The sequence below is a fragment of the Hippoglossus hippoglossus genome, chromosome 24, assembly GCF_009819705.1.
Source record: "Hippoglossus hippoglossus isolate fHipHip1 chromosome 24, fHipHip1.pri, whole genome shotgun sequence".
NCBI lineage: Eukaryota > Metazoa > Chordata > Actinopteri > Pleuronectiformes > Pleuronectidae > Hippoglossus > Hippoglossus hippoglossus.
Window position 1 is genome coordinate 19,516,578 of NC_047174.1, and position 20,541 is coordinate 19,537,118.

Consider the following 20,541-nt stretch of genomic DNA (forward strand, 5'->3'; position numbering starts at 1 on the left):
GAAATCAAGTATGTAAACAAGAGCAGGTGTCGAAGACGCCTATTCTCATTTTGCTCCAGTGAGAATCCATCATGAATGAGAGCAGGCAGTCTTATACACATTCTCCCAGTGAAATTACACTGCAGTGATGTGGAAGTGGCTCATGCAGTCAATTGAATCCATGTTGATCTAGTCAATGATTTATGTTGTTTATGTAAAAACCTAAAAGCCCCTCATGAAGTCACCTTCGCACACCATGTACTAATGACTACAGGGACACTGGTTCCCTTGGCAGTGCATAGCAACAGCCTAAGCAATCACAGCGCTCATATTGATTCAGGAGTTAACCGACCATTGTCCTGGCAGCGCAGTCTTATGTTTTCTTGACCCTTTAGTTACGCCTTCATGAGGTAATTTGAGTATTGCATAACTGTCACTACGGGCAACAAGACGATGCCACTGATCCTCTCCAAACTGAATACATATTCCCAGGCATCTACATTCCACAGGGTGAGGACACAAGCTCCCTGAGAGAATTGAAGATTCTCAGAAAATACATCCAAGGTTACCCGGACATCCCAGTGCTCGCTCCTCATTAGGATTTTAAGAACATCAGTTTCACAACACGGCAGGTGTGAAGGCAATTTTCTGGGTGTAAGCAAAATATAATTTTAGAAAGCCAACACCACTGATGGTGTGAGATAATGTATGTTGTGATGTGGTCCCATACAAATAGAACTGAATTTAATTCAGTTGAATTGTATATTATTCCATCTTCAAAACATACCATCTCTGAGATGCAGATCCTACATTTCCCATCTGTCAACTCAATGCTTTTTATACTCTTCCTATACCTTATAAAAATGTGTCTTCCAAATGTCATCGAGCGATCTGTAGTTTCCAATTAAAAAAATGCAGTCAAATTTTAATTGTATTGTTAATATTCACAAATCACAATTTATCTCATAAGCTTTAAGATTTTAATTAAAAAATGTTTCAAATGTCTGTGTACATGTCTCATCAGTGTGTGGGAAATTTTTCGTCCCAAAACCAGGTAGCAAAGAATTAATGGTGTTAAAATCCAATCACACATCAATGAGTAATAGTTTAGAGTAACTATATATTTCTACGTTCAAAAACACAAAGTGTCATCCGCTAAGATCTGTCACAAATTGACTGTCTGTGCTGCCGCTCCACATTTTCCACCTGCAGGAATGATGAGCCCTTGTTTCAGTCACTCTCTGGTTTCTAGCTGTAACAACAATCATGGACCACAGCACTCAAATTATAGAGTAAAGATGCTGGAGCCGCGAGCACAGTGATACAAGCACAAGTGCCTTTGACTTCAATCTTCTTTCCTCGCGCAAACATCACTCCATCCACCATCACCACGCGTCCTCCTGAGACATGTGCAAGTTCCTGTTGCTTAGTAATCGCCTTCAGTGCTCTGATTACAGTGAGCTTCAAAGCTCTGGATACGCTCATTACTCACTGCTGGCTGCATAATGAATCCCAGGGAGGAAGCTGATTAAGAACACCATCCTTTATAAACGCACGTCTGGAGCAGATCAAACTGGCCTCGTCTCACCGGAACTATCTGCGCCGATCCGGCGGCGACAGGTCACAGGGGTCAGCGGAGGTGTAGCAGGTCTGATGTCTGCTCATAGGAGCAACCCGCTGACCTTTTCTGGACCGGCCGTGTTCCCCATGTGATGCGGACAGTTGCCAGACGCCTCATTTGCTCTGCTTTCATGTCTCCCAGGCCACACAGATTATGGCCTGGGAGGCTTTGATGTGTCTTTTGGGCTGACATGAAGGTGGGCAGATCTGAAAGGTTTTAAATTAAATACTGACTTACAATCATATTCATTACACATTCAAACGACTTTATTTACCAATGTGTAAATAAACACACATTGCAGATGTGCGCTCAACACAGAAAATATCCAGGTAAAGTGACAGTACAGTAAAATAAGCAGTCATGCAGATAAATAAATATTAATTAGGAAAATAAGGGCGTACATACACACAATATATAAAAACATTATATATAACATGAATATAAAGGGGGATAAATAGAAGAAAGAGGAGGGAACTGCTCATTTAAAAGTCAGTTCTTTGTACATTTGGAAAGTTTTGTTACTTTTTTTGTATCTTTAAAATTGTAGAGTCTTAAAACATTCTTTAAATCCACATAGAAATTCTGTGAAATCAGGGGTATTTTGTTGCCTTCTGCATTTATGGATGTGAAATTTACCACACAGAATCTTTAAATTTATAATAAAGTCAGTGGTTGTATTCTCATTCTTAAAATGTGCAATAACATTTTCACAGTCAAATTTCACACTAAGATTAGATTTAGACAGTATATAATAAAACCCTTCATCAAATGCATTACACATGCAACAGGTAGTTTTAGACTTTGTTTTTTTATAAGAAAGATAAAGTTTTGAAATGATTTTTAAATAATTTTCATTCAGGATTAAAATGTTGTATTTAAGTGTCCAATGTGGAACAAACAACATTCGATTCTTTACATTCTAACTGAAACACTGTGCGGCTGCTTTCACTGAATCACATGATAGATGGTTTTCCAGCTCTTTGCCACCCGGCCTCTAAAATCTATTTCTGACACATCCAGAATAGATCTGATATTTAGCACATTAAATGTTATTTCTGTTTCTGTTATTTCTGCACACACATTCATACAGTGCATCTATGTGCAGCACCTTTCTCTATGAGAAGGGGCGATTTGGGGTTCAGTATCTTGCCCAAGGACACTTCGGCATTAGGAAAAAGGGGAAGACTGGGATCAAACTGCTGACCTTCTGGTTAGAGTGCTACAGCTCTAACCCCTGAGCCACAGCCACCCATATTATTTAGTTAGTTGATAGAGTGGAGTTCATGATGACGTTACACATGTGGTTGGCTGGCTGAGTGATGGGAGTTGACTGTTACTCTTTCAAAATGAATGGGCCAAACCAGTTTTTCTGTTACACTGTCACTGGCAGAGCGGCCAACATAGTGCATTTGTCTCTCCGCTCAACCCAACCAGTCAAGGCAGACGCCCCCCTGCAAACACAGACTCACACACACAAGTATTTGTTTACTTATTCTAATGAGAGCTTTGCATTGATTTCTATTCATCGTGGACAGCCTAACCAAAACCTTATCTCTAACCTTTACCATGACCTATTAATGCCTACCCCTAACTTTAACCTAACCACAATTCATATCTTAACCCGAATCTTAATCAGGACCTCAAAAATTATGTTTTGCTACTGGTCCTGACCATAGACTGGTCCTGACAAGGCCAGTGTTTATGCTGGGGACGGTCTTAAAGACGTAAGAAAAATAGGTTCACACACATACATACACATGCACACATCGAGTCAGGCTCTGTTATTGTGAGGTCTCGACCTTATGTAAAGTGCCTTGAGATTATGTGTGTTGTGATTTACCACCAATACAATTTAATTGAACTGGTTAGATTTAACCATGTGTGGTCAGGTTAAGTATCCCATAATGCATTTGGTTTAGGGTAAGGAATATGGGTTGTGTCACATTCATGTCCTTACTTTGTACTCATTAGTGCAAACCATACAAATGGGGAAATGCTTTGATAAACTCCATATCATTCAGTCATATATCTGAATTAGATTATCGAAAATACAATTTAACATACTGAGAAAAATGTTGTTTTCAATCACATTTACCTCTTTCTAACAGATGCTAGGATTGTGTTATTTGTTGATGAAGATGCAGCTTCTCATTTATTTAAATTAGACTGTGGTTGAATTTCTACAAAGGGCTTCAGGGGTTGGTAGTTATTTAAGAGGCTTTTTGTGCAAATGTCCAAGGTTCAAATTGTGTTCCAGAGTCAGACTCAATGTAGAAAGCAGTCACCACGGCGGAGTGTAGAGCTCAGATAAGAAAAAAACCTTTGAAATGTAGTTTATGAGCGTGAGGATTATGCACATTTGAATTTGTTAAATGTCATTTTCAATACACAGAGAATCAATTTCTGCCTCCACCCAAACACCAAGGTGGAGGCAGAAATTGCAGAGACACCTTCATTCACTGGATACATGAAGTCAAAAGCATCTGCACGGCTGGATAAGAAATATGCAAATGTTTTTCATGATTACAGAGAGCTTACCCCCGAGCCACTGTTCCCCATCAATCTGCATTTCTGGATTTTCCAAAGAAATCCCCTGACATGGTCCTGGGCTTTCCTGTGCAGTCAATTTATGAATATAAGCTCAATAAATACCAGAAATGAATGACCATAAACCAACAGAAAATATGAATACACGTTCCCTTTTTCCCCTAACACCTGTAGTGCTGTAGTGCAGGACATTGAGAGCAGGGACGTGAGCTCACACTTCCTTCACAAAACAACAGATCTGTGAGACTGGAAACAGACCTGAGGCTGGTTGTCAGGCACAGCAGCGGGTGCAGCTCCCTGGTATTCACCACTACTACTTGCTGCATTTCACAGAACGCTGTTCACTCGACTGAGGAGTGTGAGTGGCAGGCCCCCGTGAAATCACCGTGTGGAGGAGTGATGCATAAACGCACGGCGGGCGTGTGTCGCCCTCGCAAAAGCATTCAGCAGAGACGATGGCAGGAAGTGAAGTCCCTGAGTGGAAAGAGGAGACACAGGTGATGCGCTGGGAGGAGGATAATTAACGCAGAGCTTGCACAGAGGCGTCACGTAAACACCAGGCAAACAGGAGGCCTTACACCAACAGTAATGATGTTTTTAAATGCAGATATGCTTTGAAATGCAAAAGCAAAATGAATCAGATATGAGGTGAGCAGCTGATGATTTGCATCAGGTACATTTTGTTTCTTTTTTAACTTTGCTAAAGCAAAACCAGATAATTTTCTATAGCCTTGCGTCATACAACAATGACGCATTATTGTCCCATATCAAAGCTGGAAACACAAATATGGATCATGTGTACATGCCTCTGTATCCCGCTTATATTTAGGTTTATATAGAGATATTAATGTTCATGTAAACAAATTTGGTGTCAAATGGAAGATGTTCATGTTCACATTGGTGGGGCCATGAAAGATGGGGGCAGTGACTAATACAGAGCAAATGGTGAACTGCTGTGTCTTCAACCACTGCTGCTCTGTTTACCATTGGACACCTTTTTGCAGCCTATGAAGTCAAAGCTCTCTGAGCCAATGAGCTTGCAAAGCCATCAGCCTAACCTGGGTGCTAACAGTCCAACAGTTTACTCAAAAGATGTGCACCTCACATGAGCTACTGTCACAACAAATGTCGCTCTTTTAGTGGATTATATTTCCTACTGGAGAGGTTTAAATAAAAGTGAAAGGTGAGATATAATTCTGGAATCTCAGCTGTGTTAACTTGGGCCCAGCATGTTTTTTTCCATTTCTAATCCTGATGTGTCGAGGCCTTAAAGGTAGCGTTGGTATTTTGTTTCTGAAACACTTCTTATCTTACCTGTTAAAATCCTCTTCCCTTCCTGAAAGCCATCAATAAACAAAGTCGTCATAAAAAAGGAAAAGAAATAAAGTCTGCAGGTGTTCTCATTGTGAATGACCGAAGTCTTCACAAGCCAGAGAGACATAAACCTCTAAAGCAGAGATAACAGCCAGAAGTCAGCGAGCCAGTCACGGAAAAGTCGGTTTCTAGCAGTAGGCAGTGTGCGTCCAAGGGATTTGGGGGTGGAGCTTTGACAAGAGGTCCGATGGAAGGGGGTGGGATGTATTGGTTCCATATTTTTAAAGTGTAGCCTGCTCTTAATGGCTTCCAGGATTATCAACCCATAACAAGACAAAATGCTGCTCTTACAAAGACCTGTTATATTAAGATACTTATGGGTAAAATAACCACACTGGTCTGGTTTGACCAATCAAATTACAAAATGTACATCAGTATCTGAGATTTCTTCTTTCACCTGACCGAAGTAGAAGTGACTATAATCGATGATGCTCAGATAAATTTGATATTCTAATAGCTGGAACAAGAAAACAAAATGTAAAATAGGCATGGCTGGAGGGAACTCAAAAATGGTTTTGCAATCTAATCTTAACAAATCTCTGTTCCAGTGCTGGTTTATGTTTATGGAGAAAAGGCTGGCAAATTAGAAAATAATCCAATATCATTGTTCCATCATTTCTTTTCTGTCTGTTCAAAATGAACACAATGTTTTACACTGCAGAGATCCACTAAAAAGATTTTAAGTTGATAGATCATGGACAAAAAAGTAGCAACGAGAGCTGTATGTAAACAAAGTTCAAGTTTTCAGCAAGTGTTTATGGTAGGTAGATTTATCCATGTAAAATAAACAACATGAAAATGTTAATTGTTTTTCAGAAAGACAGATTAAAGAAAGTCTAGGTTGACACTGAGTGACATAGATAGTGGAAAGCTGACATAAGTAGGTCGTCTCCTAGTCAACTCCAGTCAGCCATAACATTAAAACTGTTTATTTGTTTTAATCTAGCATTGTGTTGCATTGTGGCCTGTTTCAAAACTACTTATTCCGAACCATCAGTGATGTGATTTATCACTTACTTTTTTACTTTCTATTATTTTACATGACTTCATGGCCTGACAAAGTCTAAAATACACTGATCAGCCACAACATTAGAAATATTTACCAGTTTTAATGATCCAACGCCAACATGAATAATAGAAGAAACTACTGATTTATCCACAACACATCCAACAAAGAGCCCACTTCAGACCGGTTACCAAGGTAAGAAATGTCTATTTCTTTATTACATTCAACAGTACAGTACACTGAAATTGCACATTTTCACCAGATATAGCAGCATTCTGACTGGCAAGTGGACTAATCAATAGGCACATCCAAAAACATTGAAATTCAAACATGTTCAAATGGGTCATGGCCACTTTCTGACCACATCCAAACTCCATTTAAGCTGTTAATTTACATGCCCTGTATAACAACTTGTACACAGCTAAAACAAACTGTCCTTTTCCCTCGACTCATGATTCCAGTGGCAAGAAAAGATGTGATCATGTCAAATCCAACAGCGCCCGTGTTTTCTTTTTAGCTCAATATTAAAGTTACAATTCATTTGTGGATACTCCTGCATGGTCGGTGCCATTCAGTGCATTCCAGCAATTATAAAGTGGTTTCATTCTTTTTATGTTTCCTAGTTGACAACTTCACTTAAAGCTTTCTGTTATTACCCAGAGCGACACTCAGAGACAAAGTGCGTTCTGTGGGATGAGTAGGTGGAAAAAGAACCATAGCTAGAGTGACAGCATAAGAGCAAGAGAGCAAGTTTATCCGTGACTGTATTCTTGGCATTAAAAGTCATGTTGCTGCAATGCATTCTGGTCTATGAGTAGGGCTGGCTGATCTACTTGAATATCCCTGGAGCAAAATAACTATGAAGTCTAACAAAGTATTAAAAACAGTCAAGTATTGTCAATAATCAATATCATAATTATCTTGCTGAATCTCTCTTTGACCCGGTACTTCCTGATTTCAGTAGTAATTTTGTAAAATTTTGATTATAAGGCAAAAATCTTGTATGGCTGCTTATGTTTACACATTTAACATTGGGGAACTTGTTTTCACTCAGGGATTTCACTGGAACTAGTATCAAACACCTTCAAATACCCAGCTCTATTATTGAAGCTTTAATTGAAGATCACTAAAGCTGCATGTGGACAGTTGGTTTCCCTCTTCTGCAATGCATTCTTTCCAGTACAGCACTAAATCAAAGACAAATGTACTCAATCTTTGTTCTGCTAAGAGACAAAACAGCCAGCACAGTTGCCTTTGAGTTGACACTTGATATACAATGACCTGATCTCAATCTTCACACACTCTAAAGCTGGAAACACACTGTACGATTTAAGCCCGTTTTTGCCCTGATTTCTGAGTCGTATGACTCGATTTTCAGCTTTGTCGTGCAATGTTTGCCGTGCAGTGCACAGGGTGGAAATTTATGCACCGATACATTTCTGACAATTTTTGGTCGGCTGACTTCATCGTCTCGCACAGTTGAAGCAGAGCCGTGAGTCGGTCCCTCCGTCTCTGTGCCTTTTTTCCTGACGGCGTGAAGTGGCAAACACAGAGACAGTGAACTGAACTGAAGAAGCCTCTTGGATGAGAGATGAAACGTTTCACTTGATCACATGATGTAACCTCTATAATGAGCTTTAGTTTGACATGCACTGTATGCACTGACTCTGTTTGAGGCCACACTGTGGTGGAAACGTTTGCGATTACTAGTCAATAAGAACATAGGGCCCTATTCAAAGCGCAGTTAAAGGTTCAGTGCGCAGGGAGCGTGACTGTGCACATATGGCAAACTGGTGACAGGATGCGCCTGGCGAATCTGTTGACATGGAGAAATTGAGAGATTGAGATGTACTCGTGGTGTGGTACCGGCACGGATTAACCAACCATTGTAGTAAACTTCTCTTATCCTTCCTTTTAAGGAGAGTGTGCACCTCGCAACAGTGTACTGTCATTTTGGTGAGGGCTGACTGCACACGTTATTGAGGGGGGGGGGGGGGGGGGGGGGGGGGGGGGGGGGGGTGTCAAAAGGTAAACCTGTAAACTATCTATCTCCCATTACGAATAAATATTTAATTTTATAGGATAAACCTACTCAAAGGAGATTATGAAAGTATAAAAGTACTGTATGTCTAGTTATCCCAACGCTAACAATCCCACAACATCTCAATTTCTCAATTGCAGACGATTAACACGCACAGTACGAGTTGGAATTTAACAACAGCATTTCTAAAATCGTACAGTGTATGCCCAGCTTTAATAGAAAACTGGACTTTCACTGCGGTCCAGAAAAAAAAGTTACATTTGGCATCAAGTATTTAAGTGTAAAAAATATCAATAGACCAATCATACTCACCAGACTAATCTGATATTATAGAAAATATAGCATGATTCTAAAACAAGTTTCAGTCCAGCCATGAGGTACTGAACATCACCACCACAATGAGAGAAATGAATTGAAGCTTTCACCAGAAAGTGAAGCCTCTGACTGAACACTAAAACATTTTGCACATGGAGAGTCCAGTTGCTTTTGACCCCCAGATATTCCATGGCTACCACGAATCTTAACATACACCCTGACTGTTTCTGAGCATCAGTGCAAAAATGGTGAGTCAGACTAAAATTAGCACAGCATTAAACACTGTTCTTATGAGGGTTCCAGCAAAAATGCAAGGTTGTCCAGCAAAAAGGTTGACCCTGACTCAACTTTTGCTGCAACACAGCACATCATCCAGCCAATCAGACATATAGCACACAATACCCTGCACACTTCCACTGTGAGTAACAGCGTCATATAATTATGTCAATATTGGCAAGATGCAGGAGAAGATGGTTTCTCTAAGGGATGGGTTTAAAAAAAAAAATCTATATCCTACAGCTGACTACATGATAAAAAAATTCTCAAGTATCTTCTTTTGTCAAACAAGAAAAAAAGTATTCATCAAAATTGGGTATTAAAATATAAAGATTTTTTCTATAGGTGAAGAATCTCAGATATTGTAACAGAATTGGTATCGAACAAAACCCAGCCTACTTCTAAATTGTAATGCCCTGATTTAAAAACAATTTTTTATCACTGAACAGTGTTTTGGAATCTTTGAAAGTGTTTTGGAAGCTTTGAAAGTCATAGATGTTTGCTTCAAACTGGACTTTGTAGATTGCATTTCACCTGCGCCCTGTAGCAACACACCCACATTAACCCTGCCCCATGCCTTTTTTAATGCAGTGCTACTTTCTGTCTGAACACCTGCTAAGAGAAGTTTACCACCAAACAGCAAAACAGGCAAATACAGTACAGTATGTAAAGATTTAAGTGTTTGAGTGTGGATTTTACTTCAAACCACAGAGCGATGCTCTCCGCACACATAGACTGCGCTTGGCTGTATGCGCCGCTTCGTGTTTCCTGGCAGCTGAGGAAGAAACTTAAAGTACTTGGGCATCAGATCAAGGCAGGCATCGCGGAACTTCTTGATCCGCCAGTAGTAAATGAGAGGGTTGAGGGCTGACTTGAGGTAGCACAACCACAGGACCCATGTGCTGATTTGAAAAAAGCTGTCTTTGTGGTAGAACCCATCGCTAAAGGTAGTTACCAGGCTATAGGCAGTGAAGGGTGCCCAGCACACTGTAAACACAGAGAAGAGGATGAGGATGGTGGTGAAGGCACGGGTCTTGAAGCTCATGTCTATATTCATTTGGAAGGGCCTCTGGAGGCTCAGCAGACCCAGTTTGCTGGCCTGGCTTAGACAGATGCTGTCTGGGTGGCTGTGGATGCGGATGGCATTGTGGCGGATGGTGTTCAGGATCCCCATGAATGTGTATAGCATGACCATGAAAGGCATGAAGAAGAAGACTAACATTAGGATCAATACATAGGCATGGTAGCCAGGCTCAATGCTGTAGCCAAATACACACTGAGGGGCCCTGGGGGGGATCTGAAGGGGAGGGGAGCCAACCGCCAGGGGGAACGAGAAAATGAATGACAGTCCCCATGTGACCACTATAAGCACTTTAGCTCTCTGTGGGCTCAGCTTATCTTGCTTCTGGACAATAATAAGAAAGCGATCTATGCTTATTATAAGCAGTACAGCCACGCCTTCCATCACAAAGAACCAAAAGAGCATGGCCGACACTCGACAGAAAACGTCTCCAAAAATCCAGTTGGTGGTCACCACAGTAACCAGAGCAAAGGGCATGTTCAGGATGGCCAGCATCATGTCTGCAAATGCCAGGCTTGCCAGGAGGATGTTAATGGCCGACCGCATGGCAGATCTCTGGTACACCATCAGGCACACCACCACATTTCCCAACAGTGCCACCAGCAGGATGGCAACCATAACAGAGCAAAAGAAGACCTGCAGAGGGAGCCCGACACCCTGTAGACTCCTCTGGGCCTCCGCTGTTGGCATGACCGGCTCCAGGGGCGAGCGGGAGCCCAGGGAAAGGTTCGCCATGGAGATGTTCTCCATCGCCAGCCTCTCAGACAAGTTCAGCAGTCCCGTATAGAGGCAGCAGAGACTGATGTTGATGTCCCTTGCCTCTGGAGGGGGGGCAGTAGTGGAGTGAACCATTCTTCCCCAGGGTGAGCAACCATTGTTGCTGGTGAGCTCATCCCAAACATGGTGCTGTGGATGCAGGTATTCCCAGCTCAATGCAACATGGCGGCGTCTTCATGGCTGTGGGACCCTAAGAAATAAACAAAAATGTAGTGAATACAGAGAAAAGAAATATAATAAAAGTTCAATTCACCAAAATACCCCTAATTTCATCTCCCCAATTAATTCATACCACCAATCTCCATTATTAGTACTGACACAAAACACAAAGTCTAGATGCTAATGTTGTTTTAAAGCGTTTTAATTTGTGTTGTAGCAAATTTCCATTGATTTGCATGCAAACTACCCTTCCTTTAACAAACAGCTAATTCTAATTTGTTCAATTTATAGTAACGGTTTTGTAGCATGATGGATTAAATAAAATTGTTATGATTAAAGTTTAAATGAACCGTGGAACCAGCACACTGCACAAAAATGTACTTATATTAATAGACCTATTCATTTTAGGGGGTCACACAAACTGTTCATTCTTCTTTTTTTTTTTAAGAGCACAACTAATGAAGGAGCATTTTTTGTTGTCAGGAGTCTGTGTCCACATTCGCACGTCCGGCTGAGAGCAAGCCGAACCATGAACTGGCCTTAAGTAAGAGGACATGCTTAGCCTAGGTGGACACAACAAGCCTGAATATACAGTTACAAAATACAGCTACCTACAACTACAACACTGACTTACAAGGCTTACTCATTTCTTTAAACCATGCAGATTGGTAAAAATCCCACTTTGTTATTTTAGGAGTTGTGCACTTGAGCTCTTATTTATTTCTATTCGACACACGGACACGAGTTTGCCATTCATCTTTTCATTTTTTCTCAAGACAGAAATGTAATAATTGTATTTTAACAATAAGGTGAAATAGAATATGAACTAAAGTAGAAATTAAAAGCATTTGTTCACATGAATCTTTTATTAGACTGAAATGTGAAAACAAATCCTGTTAACTGCTTTTCTCACCCGCTGCCAGTAAAACAGTCAGTGTTCAACTGGAGACAAATACTGCAATAAAACCTTATCACTTGTATAAACACGGACACTGTTTATTTCAGACTGCCTGGTATCATTAACAGTGACTAAGAGACTAATGCCAAACCGTAAACACAAGCCATAGAAAGAGTCCATTTGTACTGCAATGAAACCACATAAATTATGTGGTTTCATTACTTCATTAATAATTTAAAGGAAATCAAGGAAATAGATATTCAGTCAATTATTGGGACAACAGCGACTGTCCATGCTTAAACATGGGTTGGCTGCAAATGTAGCTATTTGACAGATAGTGTTATCACATGTCCCCAAGACAGTCGAGAGAAAAGCTGTAGTACGGAGATAAACAGGCCGGCAGCCGCCAATTTCAGTTTGCTCTATTCTCCTGGTGTATTGTCTGCTTCAATAATACCTACTGCTTCATCCCAATGGAGACCTCGTGAAGAAGCGGGTTTCACTTTGGCCTAGTTCCGGCTCCATTCACCTCACATACTTACAAACTCATTTTCTAAGGTCATGGGCTTTGTGGAACCCAATTCTGAACATACCGTGCAGCACTCTGCCATAACAGGGGATGTAATGCCACATCTCATTCCTTTCCTTTAGAGGCGGCGTGACCTAAAATGTTAAAATAGCCACTTAAGCCTCCAAGCAATCAAGTAAACCTGCAGTAAAAATGGATGATCGGGTACTTGGCGTTCTGAAAGACGGTGGCAACGCAATCATGCAACTGAGAATTGTATAGAGAGCATCCTGAGAGCTTCTTTGCCACAGACCCTCACCTTAAATAGCTTGGAAGAAGAGTTAGGAGAAACAGGGTTGCTGCTGAAGTAAGTCTTTGATGGTGTATACTGAAAAAATTCCCGAGTTCATGTACTGGTTCACCTCAGAGCAGCGTTGTTACTGTTAAGCAAAGCGGATATATATGTCTCTCTATATGACTTCTGCATATTGAAATGTAAAAGATTTCATGGAGATGATTAGTTACATCATAGTCAAAAACTAAGAAGCCATGCTGAGCAGATAACTAGGAATCCAAACCATTCGAGATGGAATGAGCGGAAGCCTTTAAAGAAGTGGTGGATAAGGAAAAGACTGTAGCTTTAAAACGCAACTGTGTTTAAGTTAGCTTTTCATTCACAGGCACTGTAAATGAACTGAAGAATTTTAAATCTACAGCTTATAGTTTGGCTACATGGGTTAATGGTTTTGCCAGCAAACACAGTTTCTTGTGGGAGGCAGGTGGGAGTGATGGTCTCTCACAAAGAGCTTCGGCCATTGTTGTGCTTAAGAGACGAGAGGTTTTAATACACAATCTCAGCAGCACGACTTCTTCCGCGCTACACTTACTTGCTAATTGGAAAGATGACACTAGCTGGTTAGCATGCTAACTTCAGTAGAAGAGAAATTACACCACAGGAGTTACCACGGGCGATTACGTTCCACATATGTGGACAGATGTTGACGAGTAATGGGATGAAGTCTGATGCACAAGCCGAAACTTTTATGCCAGATTGGAAAGTATAACAGCTGCCAATGTTGTCATGGGCTGTGTGAAAAAAAACGTTACGTAGCACCTTTAAATTTGTTTCAAAATTCCTCATAATTTTTGACTGCGAATTCCTCATAATGCAGTCAAACACTAATCAATTCAATGTTGGCATCTAGACCTTTTTTTCCATTTAACGCAAGTTTTAAGATAAAAAAATTACAAATTTTAGTAACTTGACTACACAGTATTACAAAATGTTTACTTATGCACTGATTTGCAAAACTGGCAAACTTCAAAATCTGATTTGAGCGGTTGAAGACTTCTGAAATGTTCGAAGTGGGGGATTTGATCTCGACAGAGATGCGTAGATATTCAAAGTCTAAATATATTGAAGCTTTAAATCCAGTGGCATTTAAAAGTCAACATTTAGCATTGATTATTCCAGCTGATAAATGTTGTATTAAGTTTGATGTGTGTTAAAGAAAGGAACACTTAGATCAGTGCAGGTTTCTGACAATAACCCTGATGAGCTCGCTGGTTGCCATATGTGACAGACCCATGATGATTCCGGCAAATCACCTCTATCACACTCAACAGCTGATGCACGCACACACGCATGTGGAATAAACTCAGGGGTCTTGTGATTTTTGGAGGAATACAATCACTGCCAATCAGAATGACACCTCCTCCAGAGCAGGCCCTCCCTCCATCCCACCCCATCACATGTGTGACATGTTTCTGAAACTTACAGTCATACAAACACTGTCTCTATGCTGCTCCATCAAATCTCCGAGGACACACTGAGCGTCCGTGGAGAGTTGACGTGTTAGCAGACGACACAGTGTGTTTACACCCAGGAGCCCATCATGGTGTCGCCCTGTTAACAACACGCCAGTGAACAATAACAGGACACCCAGCTGGCTCGGGTTTCGGATGGCTCCTCGCTGATCTCACCTGCTTCGTTCTCCCATGAGGCTCAGTCCTCCACACGGTGCATCTCACCGACGGCAAAGATGTCTCCCCCCGCTCGAAGTCCACCCCACGAACCGCGGCTCTGCAGAACAAGAGCAGAGAGGGTTTCAATCCGAGGCGTGGAGCCGTGTGCGAGGCCGTGTGTTTGATCAACAGTGCGACAGCCGCCGGAGCCTCCACCTACACAGATGGAGCCGGAGGAAAAGTGAAATCCGCATTCGCCTGGTGTCGCTTTGTTTCCGGGGGAGCAGGAGCGAGGCGGCGCCGCTTCGCCAGTGGAGCTCGTGTTGTTCAGCCTCTTCTATCTCCTTCTCTTCATGCAGCTGCGACGTGTGAGCGGCTCATCCTCCACACACACACGTAGCACACATGTAGCTCACTGAACACTGCGTGGAGCCGGAGACACCACCATCAACACACTGGGGCACACTGCGCTCACTGTTCGATACCCGCAGCAGCACCAGGGAGACAGGCGCCACTTCCTGTTTGGACCTTCAACATAAACGTCTTTCCCCCGTTTTTATGAAAATATACATATATACACAAGAAATTGTTGAAAACAAATATATATAGACTGTGAAAAGACAGCATTGTGTGGTGAATACATATGCATAAAAAATAAATAATAGTGTATATTTGTTTTTTTACTTGTATTTATAAGACTTTAAGACTAATGTTTTATACTTTGAACTATATTATATATTGTTTAACTGTAATCTTGGAGTAAGATGGCACGAGACGTTTTACCGTATGGTACCACAGAGGTAGATTCAAGGTGCAGTTTCAGGGTCATTAAAGACAACACAGAGATGACATTTAAAGAAATCAACTGCAAATCAGAACGCGCAGTTTAAGACATTGTTTAAGCAAAAATAAAAGAGATTAAGAAGAGCAGAATAAATAAATTAAAAGTGGTAAAAGACATAAGAAGGAGACATTTGTATATTAAAAAAAAAATTAAGGGAGTAAACTGATACTAATAGGTGGTTCTGGCCAATTTCTGCTCATTGCTCTAACATTTTATTGTGAAAGAAGAAAAATGCAGCTTCCGGCGGTTTTCACGCTCTCTTTGGTTGGTTTGACGCAGCTTTGTATTCTGTGATGACTGACACCTACAGGAGCCAATTATATTGCTGAAATGTGGACTTTTATTAGGATACGCCCCTTTTATTCGTCGTCTGATTGACGGGGTTGGACAAAGTGGGCGCGGCTTCGGATGAAGGAAGTACTTATTTGGTCATGTATCTCTGTTAAAGGTGATAAAATGACAAATGGAGCTTGTTATTGTTTAAGTCATATTATTTACTGTGTATTCAGTTTGTGAATATGTGATTTCAACAAAAGACTAATAACACTTAATATTCATTTGCATGACCACACATCAAATAAGAAGATAATCATCACAGTACTCACATTATCTACAGTAGATACATGACTGATTATCTAGAGCAGAGGTCTTCAACACGGGGTCCGCAAAATTTTTGGTTGATTAGACAATTTTTTATATTTTTTTAATTTTTAATTTTATTTCCAACCAATTCTTTCCCCACAAATTTAAATGTCTTTAAATACACATTAACATGCATCCAACATATTGTGAGGCTGATATGACCCTCTGCCTGACAACCTCCATCCGGAGGTTAGATAAGTTGTGTGCTACTCATCAGGGACAGACATCTCACTAATGTGGGAGTATGTGTGCCATCCACAGATGGCTTGAGGATTCACTGTCCCTCCTACATGAATGTTTAAAATAAAAACATGAATCTGTGAATTATTTTAATAGCTCAGTGTTGTATGCAAGATGTATGTTTATAAATGGCAGTGGCACGGCCACCCTGTACCTTGCACGTTTAAATTAAAAACATGAATATATGAACCTGTGTAATATTTGAATAGCTTAGTATTGAATGCACAATAACAGGGTAGCTATGTTTATACATGTCACTAGGCCCAGTTTAATATAAAACACAATTTTATACAATATATATATAGTAGGGGGTCCCTGCTCCATCTCTCCACCAGTTTGGGGGTCCTTGGCCTGAACAACGTTGAAGACCCCTGATCTAGAGGTTTTGTTATGAATTTAAAAACCTTTGTCTGAGGTCACATCATTTGGTTTGGAGGGTGGATTCAGCCCTGGAGCCATTATTTGACAACCATTGCAATATGTGGTAGCTATTTAGCTTAATGGCATAGTAATGTATTTTCTTCATGAAAAACCCAGTGCAGCAGATTCTGTCATTGGAGCCCTGATGGAGCTACAATGACTCGAGTGTTAGCCGACTGGGTTGACACAAATAATATGATAGATGCTGTTTTGCCTCTTTAGACAAAAATTTACTGTTAAAGTCCTTGGGTAAATAAGGTGTTTGCTGGACAGTTAAGGAATAGTCCAACATTTTGGAAATGTGCATTTTTTGCTTTCTTTCCAAGAGTGAGATGAGAAGAGTCACTTTAAATATGTTGTCTTTGCATCATGTTTGTCAAAATTATTGTATTTGAGGTGACTAGTACAACCACAATGTAAATACTGTTACATTGCAGTAAAGGTCCTGCATTTAATATAATGCTGGGACTATTAATCATATTTAATACATTTGACTTATATAAATAAATTAAAGTTAAAACATTTTTAGGGCCCGAGCACCGAACAGAGTGGGAGACAGTGAGACAGTGAGGCCCTATTGAAATTGTAAGGATTATTATTATTTTTCAGGCAAATGAATTGGCTTTTTGAGGGCTTTAACATGCTCCAATCGTTACCAAAGTTTGCAGAAAATTAGAAAGTGGTGAAAATGTACGTATTCTGGAGTAATTTTAATTCCATCATAATTACACTGGGGCTGGGACAACAGGACACATCTGATTGGACACCTTCCACAGGAGACCTCTGATTGGCTGTTGTCTTTTTGACTCTGCCTTTAATGCTGTTAAAGTTGAAGAAAGTTTCTTATTGCACTCTGACCTTGTGTGAGGTAAGTCATGTCTCCCTCTCTTGAACTCTGTATTTATCCAGCATGCTAACCTCTACAATTCAGGCTCATAATTCAAGTTTGAAATGATGCTACTGTAAAATATGAAGCTGCTGCTGTTACCTGCTGCTGTTAAATGTTGATAATGTGCTGGTTTCTGTGCTGGTTGTTTATTAAATGTATTTATTCAAATGGGATACACCCCTTGAGTTGCACCAACTGGTTTTCAAGAGGATGGTTGCCTTCATAACAAATGTGGGAACATTGTTGACGGCTCGTCTTGTGTTTTCTGCTGCTTATATTGATTCCTATGGTATTCTTGACATCAGGGCCCGAGCACCGAACAGTAGGAGACAGTGGGAGGCCCTATTGAAGTTGTAAGGATTATTATCATTATTTTTTTTTTTTTTTCAGGCAAATGAATTGGCTTTTTGAGGGCTTTAACATGCTCAAATAGTTACCAAAGTTTGCAGAAAATTAGAAAGTGGTGAAAATGTACGTATTCTGGAGTAATTTTAATTTACATTATTACTGCTGATGCAGTGCTGTAGTATGTCAAAGTGGAGCTACATTTTCCAATAAATATCAAACTTTTAAATCATATTCAATAAGAGGATCAGATTTAAGCTCTTCCCATTCAAATGTATAGTGGAGGCAAAGTGTAGAGTAGCATAAAATGGAAATGCTAGAGTACAAATAGCTCAAAACTGCACCCATGAGTCTGAATGTAGTTAGCCAATAGCTTAGCATAATGACATGAATCTGGGGGATAGTGAAGATTACGAATACCCAGCCACTCTGTGAAGTGACTCTAGCTACAGGCCAAGTATTACTGAGTTTACGAGGCATCAGTAGTTATGTTTCTCAACTTTAGATGGAGCTAGGCTAGTTGTTAGCTTGACTAACCACATCCAGCTGTGCACAAAACATACAAACACGAGATAAATACCCATCTTTCATCTCACCATTGGAGGGAACGCTATTAAGTGTATTTCTGAAAAACGTTACATTCCATTGAATTCGGATTTCTCAACCATTTTCTAGACCTCCCGAGTATAATTACTCATGTTGCATTTTCACCAGCTTTCCAAAATCTCCACATGGACTCTAAGAAAAAAATACTATAATTAAGATGGAATCATTTTTCAATAGATAGTGAGTTCTTAGACCCACTGTATTTATTAATATTTTATTATTTTTCATAGTTTCTTTCATCGTCATTTGTGTCCAAACCCCGAGCTTGAAATACTGTAGCTGATCCGCTCCAGGTCAGGTGACTCTCCCAATACCAGTACATCGACATACATGAATAAATCAGTTCAACATTTGATCTTATCTAATGATCACCATCAGTCCAGTCCTACGAAGCGTTTATCTGCCTGGCATCGTCGCTCTTGGGCGGTATGATCTTGACCTGGAAGGGGATGAAGAACTCAGCAAGAGCCTTTGTGTCTTTCAAGTCAAGAGAATATTCCTGAGCGATCTTTTCCAGCGTCCACGTCTGAGGGTGTTGCTGGTGGCTGCTCAGGGCCTTCAGAGCCTCAGCGATGGTCAGTTTGCCTCTAGGAACGTCCGTGAGCTCCGCCAGGCCGTATGCCCCCCCTGGTAAACTGTACCTGAGCGGGCGGCGCTCTCCCTCTTTACCCTCTGTGACCTCCTTTGACGCCTGTGGGAAGATCAAGGTAAATGAAATGAGTGGGAAATAAAAAGCCTATTGTTTTGTTGAATACACACTTAACCGTGAAGAGATTCCTAACATGTAATGATTCTGAAACCAAAGAAGTGTGATGCAAATGTCCTCAATCTTGTATTGCGATACAGGACGCCAGAACACCACCACTGCAGGTGAAGCCTGCTGAGCTCTCCCTAATCTACTTTTTGATTTCCATATTAACACATGTTAATTACCAAATTATTAACATTTAAAGTTAGGGCAGGATGCTGTCTATTTAGTAATTACTAAATTTGTTTTTTTCTTCCTACAGCATATGACATGTTTTGGTCCAAATACGCCTGCTGTAAGAGTTAGGTATTACAGCAGGCGCACACACACACACGAAAATAAATAAATAAATCTAGGTCTGAACTGAAAAGTAAATAGGAACCAGCTTAGTAACAAATTAGCTACAGCAATGTTTTGGTGCCCTGATATGTCAAATGTGTGTGGGGTCACACACACACACACACATTTGACCCAGCTACAAACAGCTGCAGCTACACACCCAGTGAAGGTTAGATAACAGCTCCTGTTTCACCCTAATGTGTGTGTGTGTCCCTAATTGTATTCTTCTGAGCCAGACAACTTTATTGTTATCCAAATACCAGTACCAAACACACTCACACACAGTAGTTTACTAAGACGTCTCACATAAACCATCCTACTGCAGCAAATTCTCACTTTAGCATCAAGTGTGGATTGATCCACCACTGAAAATAGTCCCAGACATTTTACTACTTTAGTTAAACTATACGTGTGTGGTGAGCAAATAGGCTGGAAGTGACTAGAAATGTTCATTTTGTAGCTCTAATTATTCCATTAGTTACAAATGAGCTCAAACAAAGCAGCATCACAGCCTTTAAAAACAAATGGACACAGACAGTGTCCCAGTCTGACCTCTGCTGCTGGATCCGTGGACTCCACATACACAGACCTGAGGAGGCTCAGCAGAGGGTCGTTCTTCTGGTTCACTGTGTCCACCACTGAAACACACACACAAACAGACACACACACACAGGGCATGAACACACTGTGTGATGGACCTGCTGTGACCCTGAGGACACAGTCACAGTTACATATGGTCGCGTGTCGCTCACCTTCAGACGGCGGCGCGCTGGACTCGTGTCGCGGAGCCGCCCGCGGCTTCTCTCTGGAGATTTCTCGGATCACTCGGTTCTCCAGGTTGAAGTTTCTGAACATACGAGCAACACGCGACCCCATCTTTGACCATCAGCCGAACACTCTCTACCAATAAAGTTTATTCAA

The 20,541-nt window shown here is 40.8% G+C and overlaps 2 protein-coding genes across 3 annotated transcripts; both read right to left on the reverse strand.

Annotated features, from left to right (window-relative positions):
- Positions 1-9,442: 9,442 nt before the first annotated feature.
- gpr63 (G protein-coupled receptor 63) lies at positions 9,443-15,051 on the reverse strand. Of its 2 annotated transcripts, XM_034579446.1 has the most exons (3): positions 14,768-15,051; positions 14,566-14,665; positions 9,443-11,207 (listed from the first exon to the last, which is right to left on the reverse strand). In XM_034579446.1, exon 3 carries the CDS (start codon positions 11,090-11,092, stop codon positions 9,860-9,862), a length of 1,233 nt encoding a protein of 410 aa, XP_034435337.1. In that variant the 5' UTR covers positions 11,093-11,207; positions 14,566-14,665; positions 14,768-15,051; the 3' UTR covers positions 9,443-9,859. The 2 variants fall into 2 exon arrangements, with proteins under 2 accessions (XP_034435337.1, XP_034435336.1); XM_034579445.1 differs by having other exon boundaries at positions 14,566-15,051.
- A 3,680-nt stretch (positions 15,052-18,731) lies between these two features.
- On the reverse strand, positions 18,732-20,536 carry ndufaf4 (NADH:ubiquinone oxidoreductase complex assembly factor 4). Its single transcript, XM_034579448.1, has 3 exons — positions 20,373-20,536; positions 20,173-20,258; positions 18,732-19,224 (listed from the first exon to the last, which is right to left on the reverse strand). Exons 1-3 carry the CDS (start codon positions 20,494-20,496, stop codon positions 18,919-18,921), a joined length of 516 nt encoding a protein of 171 aa, XP_034435339.1. The 5' UTR covers positions 20,497-20,536; the 3' UTR covers positions 18,732-18,918.
- Between the last annotated feature and the right edge of the window lie 5 nt (positions 20,537-20,541).